The 16,771-nt window shown below is 55.5% G+C and overlaps 1 protein-coding gene across 2 annotated transcripts in view; it reads left to right on the plus strand.

Moving 5' to 3' along the window:
* Window positions 1-15,544, plus strand: part of LOC111144959 (annexin A11) — a 37,360-nt gene extending 21,816 nt beyond the window's left edge. For both annotated transcript variants that reach the window (XM_022499591.1, XM_022499592.1), the window contains 13 exons: window positions 408-520; window positions 1,451-1,843; window positions 3,134-3,221; window positions 3,461-3,555; window positions 4,258-4,371; window positions 6,333-6,423; window positions 6,815-6,894; window positions 7,014-7,070; window positions 9,356-9,449; window positions 11,318-11,413; window positions 12,377-12,435; window positions 12,642-12,764; window positions 14,733-15,544. In XM_022499591.1, coding sequence (XP_022355299.1) covers window positions 408-520; window positions 1,451-1,843; window positions 3,134-3,221; window positions 3,461-3,555; window positions 4,258-4,371; window positions 6,333-6,423; window positions 6,815-6,894; window positions 7,014-7,070; window positions 9,356-9,449; window positions 11,318-11,413; window positions 12,377-12,435; window positions 12,642-12,764; window positions 14,733-14,792 — 1,463 coding nt within the window. In that variant the 3' untranslated portion in view covers window positions 14,793-15,544. The remainder of the gene's footprint in view (window positions 1-407; window positions 521-1,450; window positions 1,844-3,133; window positions 3,222-3,460; window positions 3,556-4,257; window positions 4,372-6,332; window positions 6,424-6,814; window positions 6,895-7,013; window positions 7,071-9,355; window positions 9,450-11,317; window positions 11,414-12,376; window positions 12,436-12,641; window positions 12,765-14,732) is intronic.
* The last annotated feature ends 1,227 nt before the right edge of the window (window positions 15,545-16,771 follow it).

The raw sequence follows: 16,771 nt of genomic DNA on the forward strand, positions 1-16,771 counted from the left end.
TCCCTTCATCGTGGGTTCTCGGTGCCCTCTGAGCTCGCCACTGGCGCGGGCTGAGTACGGTGACCCCAAATGACCTGTTTTTGTGTCTGTATTCCCTTTCCATGATGGTGAGCCCAGGAGGGCAGTTCTGTCCTTGGTCCTCCTACCTCTTTAGTCCCATAGAGGTCTTGGGAGGGTTTGCTGACCCCGACCTTCCTCCCTGGAAGGAGGGGCATGTTCCCTCTTTTCTTTTCTTCTGGCGGCAGGCTTCATTCAGCTTTCTTGCTTGAGTGTTTTCTGTGGGGTCTGTAGTGCTGTCCTAGAGGCCCTGCTTTGGCCTCCCCTTCTGACGACTGGAGAGCTTGCTGCCCTGCCTTTCCCTGCTGGGGGTGCCGCCAGGCTGCTGAAGGGCTTGGTGTTGCTTCCAGGTGGCAGTGCCTGGGGAGGTGCTGGCTACCCCCCGCCCAGCATGCCTCCGATCGGGCTGGATAACATGGCCAACTACGCAGGGCAGTTCAACCAGGACTACCTCTCGGGAATGGTGAGTCCAGCCCTCCTGCTGGGGCTGCCCCTGGGGTGTGGGGCGGCGGGGGGGCGGGGGTAATACCTGCATGGCCAGAGGGAAAAAGGCTGCTGGCTTGTGTGCCTTCAGAGGTGTCTGTGTGTGTGCCTGCCTGTGGGCACCAAGTATTGGACTGCATCTTAGAACGAAGGGTTTTCGTCGGGCCTCTCCCTGCTCACGATGTCCCATCTGTAAACTGGGGGGGGAAGGGGCCTGCACTGGGTTGCCTGGTCTCTCGGGTCTCTTTCCTCCCTGAAGTGGTTGGGGCAGTGCCTTCACAGAGCATGTATGGAACACTTCTGTAGGAGCACTGTGTAGTGTCAGGAGGGAGGAGAGCGTAGGTATGCGTGTGCCAGTGTACACGTGCATGTGCGCGTGCGTGTGTGTGTGCATGTGGATGACTGTTCTGCTCAGGCCCGGGTGCCTGGTAGCATAGGCTACTTTTATTTGTTAATTGGCTTATAAAAATATATTTTTATAATCTAAAAACAAATGCTTGCTCAGTGTCAACCGTGCAGTCTGTATGCAAGTCTCATTTGTGCCTGGCTTACTCTAGGCACCAGGAGTATGTGGATACAACAAACAAAAATCTGAGCCCTGAAGCTCTTGGAGAGACAGCCAGTCGCCATAAGTAAACTGTGGGGCGTTAGAGCAGATACGGGTGCCTTGGGCATAAGAGCAGATGCAGGGCTCAGGAGTACAGGTACAGGGGAAGGGGGCAGTAGTTTTCAAGCTGGGTAGTCAGGCTGGGCCTTGCCGAGAAGCCAGGGGTGTTGGCCTCTGAGCTTTCAGTGTTGGAGGGCTCAGATCAGAGAAGGACAGATGGACAGGCCGTGGCCATGCTCCTGGGTGAGCCGCGGGGGCATGGGGTGGGGTCGTTCATCTTAGGCTTGCTTTGTGGACTTTCAGGCATCCAACATGTCTGGGACATTCGGAGGAGCCAACGTGCCAAACCTGTACCCTGGGGCCCCTGGGGGTGGTTATCCTACCATCCCCCCGGGGGGTTTTGGGCAGCCGCCTTCCGCCCAGCAGGCTGTTCCTCCATATGGAATGTATCCGCCCCCTGGAGGAAACCCGCCCTCTGGCATGCCTTCCTATCCGCCCTACCCAGGGGCCCCTGTGCCAGGCCAGCCCATGCCACCCCCTGGCCAGCAGCCCCCGGGGCCCTACCCCGGACAGCCGCCGATGACCTACCCTGGGCAGCCGCCCATGCCACCTTCTGGGCAGCAGCAGCAGCCAGTGCCAAGCTACCCGGGATACCTGGGGTCTGGGAGCGTCACCCCCGCTGTGCCTCCATCCCAGGTGAGTGCCCGCCCTGGGTCACCCTTTGTCCGGGCTTGGGCCCCAAAGGCCTGAAACTTGTGGCCCAGTGTCCTCTAACAGCAGGGCCAGGGAGGGCACAGCCCATGGAGAAGGGCTCTGTCCTCCATCTATAACTTCTTGTTTTACCAGACTATTGCTTTCTCACACACGCCCCCCCCCCCACCAGTTTATATTCTTAAAGACCTTAGGGAGCTGCCCTATTTCTCGAAGTTTGGTTAGATGTTCCATGTGCGAGTTGGAGCTGAACGTCCCAGGGTACTCATTATTCCTCCTGTGTCATTTACTGCCTGGGCTCAGTGCTTTGTAGGAACTGCCTGGGCCCCGGGCCTCAAGCCATGTGCCCAGTGGAGCTTAGTCTTCAGTCTCCTGAGGTGCCTCTCAGGCTGGTCTTAGAGGGTTCTTAAAACCTCCTTTGGCTGGGGAAGCTTGCTGGCAGTTCCTCAGGGCTTGCTCTGGGCTCATTTTGGAGAGCATTTCGTGTTTGCAGTGCCTAGAATTCATTGTCATGGTTACATGGCCAAACCAGCCAAGCACGGGGCTAGTGGTATGTGCTCGACTACTATTATTAGACAGAGGGTCCCTCTCCTCCCTGCCCCCACTCCTCCCTACCCCTGTCCTGCTCTCCATCTTCCTCTGCCCTCCCCCTTATCCCTTCTCCAAGCTTCTCTTTTTAACCTGTTAAAACCAGTGGTGCACCAGGCCCAGAAGGCAAGCCACCAGGAGACCACTTAGGCAGGAAAATGCGTTTGCTGGGGAGGGCAGCCGTCAGTGTCAGGAAGGAGTCCGGCAGGCAAGCGGGGCTGAGCCTGGAGAACAGCGCCCAGAGCAGCAGAGTCCAGGATGTAGTGAGGCGGGGGGTACCGTGGTAAAGGCCGGACACCGGCGTTTCTGGAGGGAATACCTTTTCCTTATTTGCACCGAGCTGCTCCATGGCCTACCCAGACCATGGCAGGAGGGCCCTGAAATGTGCTCCCATGTGCTGTGGCAGGGAGGTTCGCAGGCACCACCTGCCCCATTGGGAAGCTGGAGGACCTGGGCATAGGGCAGATGTTCAGCATCAGGACTCGGCTAGAGACGGGCCTCTAGCACGGGAGCCAGGCAGAAGTCTCAGTCCCCGAACCGGAGGGTATCTAATGGTCACAGTAGGCTCCCTTAGTGACTGACTGCAGGCTCCTTCAGGTACCCAGAAAGGTCGCTTTCAGAGTCTGGGCAGGGAAGTCTTGCATTTGGGGGGTATGACATCTTCTGTGAGTCTGTTTGTCCGAGCAGTTTGGAAACCGAGGCACCATCACAGATGCTCCCGGCTTTGACCCCTTGCGAGATGCTGAGGTCCTGCGGAAAGCTATGAAAGGCTTTGGTGAGTGACCCCGAGTGGCTCGGGTCCTGACGGTCCCCCTGACTCGCCAGGTGGCTCTGGGGTAATGTGGGGATTCTGGGAGGCGCTAACCCAGTCCCAGTGGTGGTGGAAGAGGAGGTCGATGTGGGGGTGTGGTGGGGATGCCCAGGAGAACGGGAGGGCCTCGGCCAGGGAAGCTTCCAGCTGCAGAGCATGCCCACGACCCCGGCCCTACCCACATCCGCCTCTTCTTGTCCTAGGGACCGATGAGCAGGCCATCATCAACTGCCTGGGAAGTCGCTCCAACAAACAGCGCCAGCAGATCCTCCTGTCCTTCAAGACCGCTTATGGGAAGGTGAGTAGGGAGAAGGCATTGGGGGCAGGTCCCCACTGAACTGAGGCATATCCTCTAGCACAGCCCCACTCACCCCTGCTTTTCTTAGGTCCCAGGTGAGCCTAGGTCTACTGGGTGGGCAGTAAGGCCCATTAGGGCATTTTCTGCTGCCCACCTAGCAGGGCCCTCTTGGGTTATGGCATCTTTGTAAAACAGAAGAATGCTCTGAGGGAAATCCAGAAGTCCACAGGGCACTGAGGTTTGATGAGAGAGATCTGGGTTCTGGCCCTGGCTCTGCCATGACTCATGGAGACCATGGATGGTACTTCCCTTCGGTTCCCACTGGGCCGGATTTTCCTCCTGGGGACCAGGTTGCTAATCCCAGTCCTCTTCATGACTACCCTGGGAGGTGTAGCTGGGAGGGGAGCTTTGAAGGAAAAGGCTTGCAGTTCAGCACAAATGCATGGGAACATATTTTGAACTTCTGGGCTTTTGAACCTTAGGTAAACACTGGGTCTGGTGTTCTATCTAGCCCAGTGCTTCTCCAGCCTGAATGAGCCACGGGTCCCTGGGGAAGCAGATTGAATTGCAGGCTCCAGCTCTGCAGGTCCGGGCTGGCTGAGGCAGGCGCTGCTGGGCCTCAGATCTGCGATACTGTCCCTATTAGTCACTGCCTATGGATTCTCAAAATACGTTTGTTTGTCTTTTTGAATATTTGATCAGGATTTGATCAAAGATCTGAAGTCTGAACTGTCAGGAAACTTTGAGAAGACAATCCTGGCTCTCATGAAGACCCCGGTTCTCTTCGATGTCTATGAGATAAAGGAAGCCATCAAGGTATGTACATGTTTGTGTTTATGTGTGTGTTTATTTGCTTACGTGGACACACAGGCCAGGGAAAGGCCTGGACTGCACATTGGGCTGAGCCCGTTTATTAGCTGCTGTTGTCGGTGAGGTTCCTGGAGCCTCTCAGGTTGGAATCCAAGTGCTGTAGAAAGGGTGACTTCCGGTGACTTCCCTAAGAGGCAGCACAGGTGTCATTCATCATCAGGGAGCATCTGTGTCTGCCCATCTCAGAAGCACAGTAGCAGCTGGGTGGTTCAAGCTGGTGGTGACACAGAGATGGGAGCAGGCATATGAGGCCGTAGGTAGGACCATCCTCCTTCATTTAGGACTCTGCCTTAGCAAACAGCAGAGACACTCTCGAGGGGTTTAAGGGAGACGGAGGTACAGAATTTGTTATGAGGATAGAGGTAAGTGGCCCAGCTTGAGCAGGGGCAGGGACCCAAGCAGGGTTTCTCTTGTGTCAGCTGCTTCCTGAGTGCCCACTTCGTTCTTCCATCTGCTGGGGGCAGAGGATCCCTAGGGACCGCACTCTGTTTAACTCTCAGAGATTCAGCCACAGAAACAACAAGCTATCCCTCAGTCCAAATTCCACTAGAGGCCGACTCTGACGGGCCTGCTTAGCGTTTACTGTCTGCCCCCCAGGCCAGTCCCTTGTGGCCATACAGTCCTGTGGCTCCTAAGCCCCACAGCAGGTATCCTGTGGATGGGGCAGGGGCAACTCCCACAGGAGGGGCAAATCCCTGTGAACTGAGCAGGTGTTCCTGAAGGAATCCATCATTTTTCAGAGGCGTGATAGGTACCATGACTCTTCCTGCCCCCCAGAGGAGAGGCAGAGAATTCAGTATGGAGCCTGGCGGGGGGAGAGGCGCCTGCTGAGATCCTCAGACATGCCCTCTTTTAGGGAGGGGTCAGGAGGCAGGTGGGGACAGCACCCAGGGAGCGGCCCCCAGACCTGTGCTGGGCCCAGCCACCGCCTCTAGCTGGCTTCATGGGGTGGTGGTGGTTGTGGAGTATGGGAAACCACACAGGGCTGGGGTCACCTGTCACTGATGAGCGGTGTGTCCTTAAGCATGTGTAAAATGGGACTGCAGACGCTCACTCTTGCGGCGTGTGGTGAGCGCTGAGCACGGCGGCCAGCAGAAGCTCTTTGCAAGCTCTGAGGCATCGAACAGTTGTGCTCATCCTAAAAATAGCTCCCCCCGTACTCTGCTTCCTACGTGACTGGCACTGTTCTAAGTGCTTCTCATGCCTAACATTGAATCCTCAGAGCTCGGCAGGAGGTAGGTGTTAGCTGCTCCCATTTAATGCACAAGGAACCTAAGGCACAGAGAGGTGGTGAAAGGCGCCCGACGTCACACAGCTAATGAGCGGCAGGCTTATTATCCAAGCCCACCCAGCAGCCAGGCTTCCTATGTCCTCTGCCTTCTCCCCACTCCTGACGTGCTCCCCTCTCTCGGCCTCGTCGGGGCTGCCTCTTCTAGCTGTCTTCAGATGCTCCACAGTCCAGTCCAGGACTCTCCCTGTCCACACCTCTGCTCTGGCTTTATGCCCATTTTTCAGTTCTGTCTTGTCTCATTCATGAGCTGAACTTGGAATCAGACAGATCTGGGTCCACATTTCAACCCACCATTTATCGTGTGGCCTTGGATAAGTCACTCCACCTTTCTGATACTCCGTTTCCTTGTGGGGGAATGAGTGTGGTCCTTCACGTGACCTCTGGGCATCACCATGTCCCTGTCATACTCTGGTATTTTTGTGGGACTGGGGCAGTGGCGGGGAGCTTGGCTGCCTCAGGCCCGACAGCAGCAGCAGCCCCACCGGGGGCGTGGGCCGGTGCTGGTGGCAGTGGCTGTTGGGGTTTGTGCTGTGGGGCATAGGGCACCTGCTGTCTTCCCCGCGTGCCGGTGAGGGAGCTCGAACAAGCTTGTGGTTTGTGTTCTCTGCCACCTCAGGGGGCTGGCACTGATGAAGCCTGCCTGATTGAGATCTTCGCCTCCCGCAGCAACGAGCACATCCGGGAATTAAGCAGAGCCTACAAAACAGGTTAGGCTGCTGCCGGCCCCTCAGTCCCTCACAGACTCCTCTGCTTTCTGGGCCTTGGCTACACCCTCTCCCTCAGCCTCTTAGACCTTCCTGGCCTTACCAGCTCATCTTTTGCCACCCCCAACACGTGGGGCTTTGATCCGAGACCCAGCCCTGCCTGCTGTTTGCACACGGGGCAGGTAGCTAAGGTAACAGAGGGCTAGTGGGAGAAACTCTTGGGTGTGGTTTGGGCTGAGCCTGACAGAGGCGGGGTCAGCCTGGAGGTCACAGTCCCCTTGTCCCTTGGAGGGTGGTGTGGACCTCGTCGCACCCAGGACTCCTGGGCCCTCCTCTTGCCGGAGTCTGCTGCTGATTGGCTGCAGGGCGTGCCTTCCCTTTGTCTCCCTTTCAGAATTCAAAAAGACCCTGGAGGAGGCCATCCGAAGCGACACGTCCGGGCACTTCCAGCGGCTCCTCATCTCTCTGTCTCAGGTGCCTTTCCCATGACAGAGCTTGGGGCTCAGAGCAGAGAGAGGGGGAAAAGGCTCCGGGACGGGGGAGGCGCGCAACTGCAAGGAGCAGCCTTGACCATGCCTCATGCTTCCTTTCAGGGAAACCGGGATGAAAGCACCAACGTGGACATGACGGTGGTCCAGAGAGATGCCCAGGTGGGTATCATAGCCCGGTGCCCCAGCTGGGCTCCCGGCGTCAGGGCGCACCCCTGCTTTCTTGCTCCCCGAGGGAAGGCTCTGGGGTGGAAAGAGCAGCTGATCAGGAGCGGGTCCCAGACGCTGTGAGTCTCAGGTAGGCTCCGCTGCGTATCACCCGCAAGACCTTGGGTGTCCCCTCGCCTCCGTCGGCTTCTGAGACCCACCTCAGCACGACCCTGGGAGACAGCTGTGACAGGAGTTGGGAGGTCATGGTGGACGTGGGGGGTTTCCTGTGACCTGGTCCTCTTCCTATGTTCAGTTGCACGTCATCGTGTTTGCAGACGGGCAGACTTTACACTTGCCTCTTATGCTTTTGAAGGTCAGAGCCTAGGAACCAGCTGTCTCATTAGTTGTGCAGCCTTAGAATTCTGCCGGTGTCTGCAGCCTAAAGGCAAAGGTCTCTCCCGTCCCCTCTGTCAGGTCGTCTGAGTGTCTCTCTAGAGGAGCTTGGGTTTCCCACTGATGAATCGGACCACAGCAGCTGTGGCTAGAGGAGAGTCACAGCTTCTGGTGGGATGGAGCTGGCCAGCCCTCTCTCCCCCTTTGTCGCCCTTGCCAACCCCAGCCCGGCATTCACCAGGGGCTGCCAGTGGTCTCCTTATCTCTGCTGTCTGTCAGGATGAAGAGGACTTTTGTGGAGGGCTCTCTTTTTAGGGCTGGAAAACAGCTGCTCTCCAGTCTGGTCCATTTCCTTTCCACATGGGGAAACCGAGGCTCAGAGAGGCTGACCCTTGTGCCTGGAGGAACCTGGAAGCAGGGACTGGACAAGGGCCCAGACTCCTGGCTTGTTTCATGTGTCCTGGCCTCACCCCAGATGCCCTCCTTCAGGGTCTGCCTTAACATCTCCTCTAGCTTGAGACATGCGCTCACATTTCTGGACTCAGGGCTGGGCATCTCCAGGCTCCCAGCTCTAGCCCTTGCCCCAGTGGGAATTTTCCTCTTCCTGCTTTCCTATCTGCTAGATAGGCCTGGCCATTCCCTGGCCGACACAGAAGCTGCCTCAGTTTCAAGGTTTTGTGCCCACTTCTCTGTCTTCTTAGTTACGGACCTTTTCCTGCCTCACCTTGACTTGTGGGATCTCTGAGCCCCTCCTCCCCTGGCCATTGGTGCCTTGAGTTCCCAGAGCCACTACCTGAGGCCTCTAGAGCACTTCTGGGCCATCTGGCATGAGGGGTTGTGAATTGACAAATATTTGGGGTGCAAACTTGCAAAAATGTAACAGACAAGTGCAGATTCTGCCCATTTGCAAACATTATTATGGTATACACAGGGACACCCAGGGAAACACAGGGAAAGTGGCTGCCACATGCAGACCCACACCCACAATTGCATTCTATTCATTGTCATATTATTCATTGTTCCTCTTGTAGATAGGGAAACTTCTTATAAAGATTGGGAATTTTATATAGAAATCTGGATTTCTGGCAACTGTGGGTCTGTGCTCCTCTATTATAATAAAGTCTCCAGCAGAAGCACCTCAGTGGCTCAGCGGGATAAAGCCTCTGCCTTTGGCTCAGGTCATGATCTCAGAGTCCTGGGATCGAGTCCCACATCGGGCTCTCTGCTCAGTGGGGAGCCTGCTTCCTCCTCTCTCTCTCTCTCTCTCTCTCTGCCTGCCTCTCTGCCTACTTGTGATCTCTGTCTGTCAAATAAATAAATTCTTTAAAAAAAAAAAAAAGGCTCCAGCAGGTGCTAAGAAGCAATCAGCCTTCTGCGTGCTTAGCCTTCGTCCCCACCCCACCCACCAGCCTTACAACTGGCCTGTTTCCCTCATTTAAGTTACCCAGACAACCTTTGGGCTTTCAAGTTCGTGATCCTGAATCTAATCTGAACTTTGCATTTCAGAGATGAGAAAGTGAGGCTCCAGGAGGGTTGCTGGCACACCAGAGCCCCCCAGCAAGTTGGCAGCAGAGCTAGGACTCCAGCCCAGCCCTCGTTCTGTTGTCCCTCTTGTGTTGCTGCTCCTTTGCTGGGGGTTAAAGCTGTCCCTTGCCTGTCCCGGCCTCAGCTGGCCTCGGTTCTCCTGGTCCTGAGTGTCCTACCCCCCCACTCCCACCTCAGAAGCCTGTGTTGCCTGGCGAGATGATGTGTGGATGGTGTCTAGTTCTGCCCCATGCATGGAGCACAGCCAGAGCCCTGCATCCATTTCCTTCCCCGGTGGGCCTGCATGGCTGCCCTAGGTAACCTGGGCCTGGTCTCTGGGGTGAGGCCTGCATTGCATGCCTCCCTTTCCCTCTGTGCAGGAGCTGTATGCAGCTGGGGAGAACCGCCTGGGAACAGATGAGTCCAAGTTCAATGCAATTCTGTGCTCCCGGAGCCGGGCCCACCTGGTGGCAGGTAAGGCGGTCCCACGTCCCAAGGGCCGGATAGATGAGGGCAGACAAGGTATAAAAGGGAGACAGCTAGGAGGAACACTTGGCAGGCCCACTGCATGGGGCTTACTCCTCCTTAAAAGAGCCCCCTGGTGGGCGCTGGGTGGCTCAGTCATTAAGCTGCTGCCTTTGGCTCAGGTCATGACCCCAGGGTCCTGGGATCGAATCCTGCATGGGGCTCCCTGCTTGGCGGAAGGCCTGCTTCTCCCTCTTCCATTCTCCCTGCTTGTGTTCCTCTCTCTCTCTGTCTGTCAGATAAGTAAATAAAAAATCTTAGGAAAAAAAGAGCCCCCTGGTGGTGACATGAAAGGTCTTATCAGTGGGTTTCCAGACTTCCGTGCACTTTTGGTTCTGGAGGGAAGCAGAGGAAGAGGTGAGAGAAGTGCAGTCTCCTGCTGGCCGGTGTCTTTATATACCAGAATGTGGAAATTAGAGTTGAGAAGAGTTTTTAAGGGCACCTGATGCAACGCTTTCCAAAGCGAGGCATACAAAAATCAGCATAACAATTGATCGTGCATTGTACGAAAGTACATTGTTTACTCATTCATTTGGAACCTATAAACCTTTACTCATTCATTTGGAACCTATAAACCAAGGCCAGGTCCTAGAGTGGGTGTGGGGAAGCAGCAGGGAACCATATTCTGGAATCGCTGCTGTCCTCAGGCTGATATTCTTGTTCTGGGAGACAGGCAGGAGACAAAAATGAAGTGGAATCTGTGCCAGCTGGTAAATCCTTCAGTGACAGACAATAAAGTTGGAAACAGAGATAGGAAGTGGTGTGGGGGTCAGGGGTGGTGCGGGGGTCAGGGATGGTGCTTGGGGTGGTCCTTGCTGAGGTCATGACATTTGAGTTAAAAACATGACAGAGCCGCATATGCAAAGGCCCTGGGGCAGGGGTGGTGGGACTGAGAATGACAGCCACACATAGCCTGGTGGGGGCCCCGAGTGAACACCCAGCCCCCTGTTCTGTGCACGGACTAAGGCCAGAGCTAGAGTTAGCACATGGGTCTCCACTGGGCCATACCTGCCTCTTTAGGAGCCTGGAGTCCCACTGCCATGGGTGCTTAACTTGTCCTTGGGTAGGCTCTGGGGGCCAGACGGGTGTTAGTTCATAGTCCGACTGAGAGCTAAAACAGATACATGAAATGATGGGGAAGGAATGTGGGCATGGACGGGAAGTGAAGGGATTTGAGAAGAGAGCGAAATTTTCTGTCGGTGTGTGTGGAGGGGTGCTCATGGGTCGGTAAGGGATGACTCAGGTGAGCCAGGAACTGACAGGAGTGGGGTGCGTGCGTGTCATGGGGTGAAGAGCCTGTCTGACTTGAGAGCTGGTGGGGGGGCCGGTCAGTGGGGCCACCTGGGGTACTGCAAGCTGAGGGGAGAGGTGGCTCTCATAAGGCCAGGAGGCTTCCTCACCGCATGCCTGCGTGTGTTTTCTCGGGTAGCTGAAACAAAGTACCACAGACTGAGTGACTTACGCGAGAGATGCTCATTTTCTACTGTCCTGGGGGCTGGAAATCCAAGACCAAGGTGTCGGGGAGGGGGGGTTGGTTTCTTCTGAGGCCTCTCCTTGGCTGGCATCTTGCCGTGTTCTGAAACGCTCTCTTCCCCGTGTTTGCATCCCTGATGTTTCCTTGTGTGTCCAGGTCTCTTCTTCTAAGGACACTGGTTAGATTGGATTAGGGCCCATGCTAAGGGCTTCATTTTAACTTAACCACCTCTTTAAAGGCTGTAGGTACATTCTGAGTTGTAGTGTGGGGGTTAGGATGTCACCCCATGACTTTGTGGGGACAGAATTCAGTCTGTAACTCATCCCTTCTCTCTTTGCACTAGTCTTCAACGAGTATCAGCGGATGACCGGCCGAGACATCGAGAAGAGCATCTGTCGGGAGATGTCTGGGGACCTGGAGCAGGGCATGCTGGCCGTGGGTAGGTGTCCCGGGCCCTCCTTGCCGCCGGCCCCCCTGGGGCTGGTGTGCATTGTCTGTTTGCAGGGTGCTCCCCCTTCTCTGGCTGCAAGGCGAGCGAGCACATGATCCACAATTGCTCAATCCTGGGCCGAAGCGGTGGGAAAGCAGCCTGCTTCCCGGCTCGCGGCATGGCGGTACCTCCCGCGGCCCTGGACGGTCCTGTTTATATTTCAGGCGCAGCTCTGGGGAAGGGAGCTGCCGTGTGGGCACCAGTGGGATGGCAGCCAGCTGCTCTCCCGGAGGAAGATGACTCACATCCTGCCAAGTTGCCTCTAAAAATACATCCCTGCAGGCAGTTGTCAGATGTTTGTGATGGAAACACGTGGAAAGATTTCTACTTGAAACAGCAGAACAGGCCCTTGCTCAGGAAAGCTGGCTTGGCTCCCAGAACCGTGGAGTGCCCCTTGCCGTGCCCGCACCCGGTGCAGCGGGGTCCAACCCACTCCATGGCCGCCCACCTGCCCAGGCCTCACAGCCTCTCCAGGCCCTGTGGGGCAGCCACAATCTGCCCATCTTTAGCTGTGCTTTCCTTGGAGCCTTCTGGCCGGGGCAGATGTCGAGTCCTCCCCGTTTCCTTATGTGTCCCCTGTGACACAGGGATCATGGCTGGAGACATTTGTGCCACTCGGCCATCCTTCCTCCGTGAGGGTCCCAGCCCCTAGGTTGCCGCACGTGCCAGTATCCCTACATGGCTCCTTTCACCACACTGTTGCCTAGAAGGAGGTAGAGGTTCGGGTCTGGGCTCTATGTTTCTATTCCAAAGAACCAGAACCAGGAGCACAGACAACTGAGCCTGGAGGAGAATGAGGAGCAGAAGGTGAAGCTGTCCCCCGCGGCCTCGCACAAGGACACTCGTTCTCTCCGTGGTGCCTTGGATTGAGAGTTTCTGCAGATGGAGTGATGTTCTGTTTCTCTGTTCTAGTGAAATGTCTCAAGAATACTCCAGCCTTCTTTGCTGAAAGGCTCAACAAGGCCATGAGGGTACGTGTCTCCCACGTGCAGGGGTCTGGGCAGAGGAAAGGAGGGGGGTGTCTCACCCCCTTCCCATGACCAGGACCTTGCTCGGGGCAGAAGGCACGAGGAGAGCCACCCCTCAGCCAAGAGGACAGAGAGGGCCCATGGGCAGGAAGGTGGGACAGTAAGGAGGCTGAGGCTCATTGCTTATGCCCTTGGTGGACTCTCTTCAGGGAGTGGGAACGAAGGACCGGACCCTGATTCGCATCATGGTGTCTCGCAGTGAGATCGACCTCCTGGACATCAGAATGGAGTATAAGCGGCTGTATGGCAAGTCGCTGTACCACGACATCTCGGTATGGCCCTCGTGGGGACGAGCGGGCTGCCTCCTGTGGACCTCCCTGGCCTCCCCCTTGTCCCCATGTACCTGCCTGCTCGGAACCCTGGCCGCCCGCCTTGGCCCCTGGTGTGCGCGGGCATCCTACCTTTGGGCTTTTTGCTTGCTCTCTTCAAACTCTCCTGGTTTATCCAGTTGCCCCCAGACTCTTAGAAGCTCCTGAGGCCAGGCTGGGTGTTAACCCCGCTGGTGCCCCTGCCCTACCTCCCCAGCACCCCCACCCCTGCTGCTCAGTAAATGGAAGGGAGGGGGAGTCCCTACACCAGCCTTGGAGAAAATGCCGGGCCTCCCCACATTGGTACTCGGTCACCCTATGAGTCTGGGACCCATTGGTGAGGACTCCCATCCTGAGGCGACAAGTCCTTCTGTCACCTGGTCACACGGCAGAGACAGCCCTGGGAGCATGAGAGCACTAGGGCTCTGGGGTCATGCGGCCTGGGGTCCAGTCTGGCTCTTCTCACTTGCTGTGTGACCTGACCATCCTTCCCGAACCCTAATTCCATCATCCCCAAGACAGGAATAGCAGTTCAGGGAGTCTGAACGAGGCGGCGCTGTCAGGCACCTGGTGTGACATGTGTTACGCTTTTGTAACCATGCGCCGGGGCCAGCCTGACAGTAAATTCCTTCTGACCATTAAGTTCTTGGATCCAGAGCCACCACAACCAGCTTGTGACTTCAGGCTCCCTCAGATCTGATGTTGGGCCTGTCACCGAGAACAGCTCATCTCCATTTTTCTGTCTATAACCTGCTGCTTTGGAAAGCAGAGGATCCTTAATTAAGCACAAAGTGGCTCCCGTGTGCCCATGGGCTCCTGAAAGGAGCCAGAGGCGTCGCCTCTGGGGAGGGATGTGGTGGAAGGAAATGATCAGACGATAGCCAAGTGCAGGGTACCTGGCTGGCTGAGTCGGTAGAGTGTGTAACTCTTGATCTTAGGGTCATGAGTATAAGCCCCATGTTGGGCACGGAGCTTACTTTCTTACTGTCGTTGTGTGTGGAGGGGTGCTCATGGGGTGGTAAGGGATGACTCAGGTGAGCCAGGAGCTGACAGGAGTGGGGTGCATGTGCTTCATGGGGTGAAGAGCCTGTCTGACTTGAGAGCTGGCGGGGGGGCCGGTCAGTGGGGCCACCTGGGGTACTGCAAGCTGAGGGGAGAGGTGGGGGTCTCATAAGACCAGGAGGCTTCCTCACCGTATGCCTGTGTGTGTTTTCTCGGGAAGCTGAAACAAAGTACCACAGACTGAGTGACTTACGCGACAGATGCTCATTTTCTCACTGTTCTGGGGGCTGGAAATAAGTAAATAAATAATAAATAAATATATAAATATAAGTAAATAAATATAAATATATAAATATAAATAAATAATAAGTAAGTAAATAAAAAATAAATAAAATTAATATTTAAAATAATTTTTTGAAAAGAGGTTAGCTAAGTGCGTTCTGCGCTCTTCTAATGGGAGTGCAGCAGTGTGAGGTGGAAGAGAGGTCGGTAGGAGCTGGGACGCCCAGGGGACAGTGGTGTGCACTACATCACGCTCCAGGGCACATGTAGTAAGTGCCGCGTCACATACAGCCTCAGTCCAGTGCAGTGAAGATGCTGGGAAAAGGTCACCATGAGTTAGCCCCGAGTGAGGGGTTTGGGTGGGCTGTTTTAAATTTTGCATGTTTATTTTTCAAATTCTGACTTTGATCATCGGGGTGAGTTCTCAGCAGGCACTTGGGGAGGCCGAACCCTGTGCTCTATGTTAGGTTTAGGCAGCCGCAAGGCCGTGTGCGTGAGCTGCTCCCACCCTGAGCCCAGCACGGGCTGCGGGCGGGGTGTGTGTGGGGGGGAAGTCCCTGCAGCAGCACTTGGGGCAGAAGAAAATCAGGAGCTAGGAGGCCAGAACTGGCCACAGCTCGCTAATGTTGCCCTTGTTTCTGTGACCAGGGGGACACTTCGGGGGATTACCAGAAGATTCTGCTGAAGATCTGTGGAGGCAATGACTGAGCTGTAACCAGTGGCTCCCACTTCTGTCCACCTGCCAGCGATAGCGATGCCAGGAAAAGGTCAAAAGAATGTCCATCTGTTTCTAACAAATCCACAAAAGAGCCCCCCTAAGTGTCCCAGGGCAGCCCGTCCATCGTTAGATCCTTGGCCTGTCCTCCACCTCCGCCCTCCTCTCCTGCTCCTTGTATCTTGCTCGTGCTGTAGGACCTGGGTCCCTCTCTCAGGGCGCCTTTTCCTCCCCAGCCCTCACAGCTGCTTGCTGCAAAAGTAGACATTTTATTTCTTGACCCGCGCAGTCAGTCCCTTTGGCTTGTGGCTGAGACTCTCGGCTTCCTATTAGTCATGTAATTTTATGTTTTTATCTGGAGACACCTTTTTTTTTTTAAATAGTCCTTGCCAGACAGATGCATACAAGTCTCTGCTGCATACACACTTTGGGTGAAAGGCTGTGGGGAGCGCTGTGTCCGCAGCAAGGAGTAAAAGGGAAGACCTTTAACAGTAATCTTAGCGTCTGGTGAGAAATGTGTCACCAGCTTTGTTATTGCCAAACTCACTCCTTAGAGTTTTCTTAGGAAAGAGAAAAAAAGAAGAAGAAAAAGGCCAGAAAGTCATCTGTTCCTCCTTCCATGCAAAACCAGGAGAACAAAGCCAGCTCCTGGCCAGTGACAGGGTTTCTTGTAATTTGGAATGTGCCTTAAACCTGAATGTTAATAGCCAAAAACTTTCTAAATTAAAGTCAGCTAGCTCTGGAACATTTTGGAAATGTTTCCCTGGTGCCAGCTTGTCTTCTGCCTCATGATTCTGCCTGTAGCTCAGGGTTCTGGCCTTAATAGCCAGTGAAAATTTATACGACTTTTAAGTAGAAACTTATGCTCAGGAAACTGTGAGCATACGTAATTTACGGAGGCCCGGGTTGTAAGTAATGAGAAGGGAGGTTCCTGAAATCCCTGCTCGGAGCCCAGATGCTAGGGGTGTGTGGATTTTGGTCAGACGTGGGTGCGGTGTAATCCACCAAGGACAAGGTAGGAAGAGTGCGGTCCTTCATCCGGGTCCTGGAGAGGCACGGGCAGGAGGGCACGCGCATGACTCCTGGGCTAGACCTCTTGGCTGGGTGCTGGAGAGGAGGATGAGGACAACCCAGAGAAGCACAAGACTGGTGCCTTCCCTCAGGGACCCTTTGGTCTCAGAAGGTGCTCCTGACTGTGGTCCTGGTGGGCCTTTGGCCCCTTGGTTGGTGGTGGGTAGGAGAGGGTGAGTCCACAAGGGGCAGAATTTCCAGACATCATTGTTCTGTCCAGAAGCCTGGAGCTCGCCTTGCTGGCCAGGGTTCTCTACTCACTCCCTTTCTGACCTCCTTTGTTGGGAGTTTAGAAAGGAGAGAATTCAGGGACCGCGGTGGGAGATTGAGCCAGCTGGGCCCTGGCAGGGGCCCCAAGGAATGGCCTGTCCCCAGAGTAGGTGTCTGCCTGCAGTGCCCCCCTCTCTCTCCCCTGGTCATAGTGAAAGGAGAGGATGGCCCAAGGGGCACAGGGCAGCCAGGAGCTAGACCCTAGCCTGCCCCACCTAGACCCACCTGCCTGAGCCAGAGAAGTTGCCATGGGCACCGGATTCAGTGGTAGGCCCTGCTCTTCGCTTCAGGTCCCCCTGCCTCCGTGCCTGCAGCCTCTCAAACACCCAGCGTACTTGGCTGAGGTGCTCCTCCCCTAGGGCAGGCCTCTTGCTCTTGGGTGCCGGTGGCATGAACCGATTGGCGTGACACAACTTGCCACAAACTCAGGTGGACCCCGGCTGCCTCCCGAGCTATGCTGGGGCCTACATTTAGCCCCCCTCCAGGGAGATGTTCAGTGACATTCCTTCGCCTCGTCTCACCAGAGGTTGCAACCTGGTGTCCAGCAGGCAGTTTCTGACTGTTTGTGCACTTACTTTGGTCGCCAAAGAGTCTTTTCAGACATTTCAATTTATTGCCAACATGTAGGTAT

The sequence above is a fragment of the Enhydra lutris genome, unplaced genomic scaffold (assembly GCF_002288905.1).
Source record: "Enhydra lutris kenyoni isolate GAN:26980312 unplaced genomic scaffold, ASM228890v2 scaffoldscaffold12, whole genome shotgun sequence".
Classification (NCBI taxonomy): domain Eukaryota; kingdom Metazoa; phylum Chordata; class Mammalia; order Carnivora; family Mustelidae; genus Enhydra; species Enhydra lutris.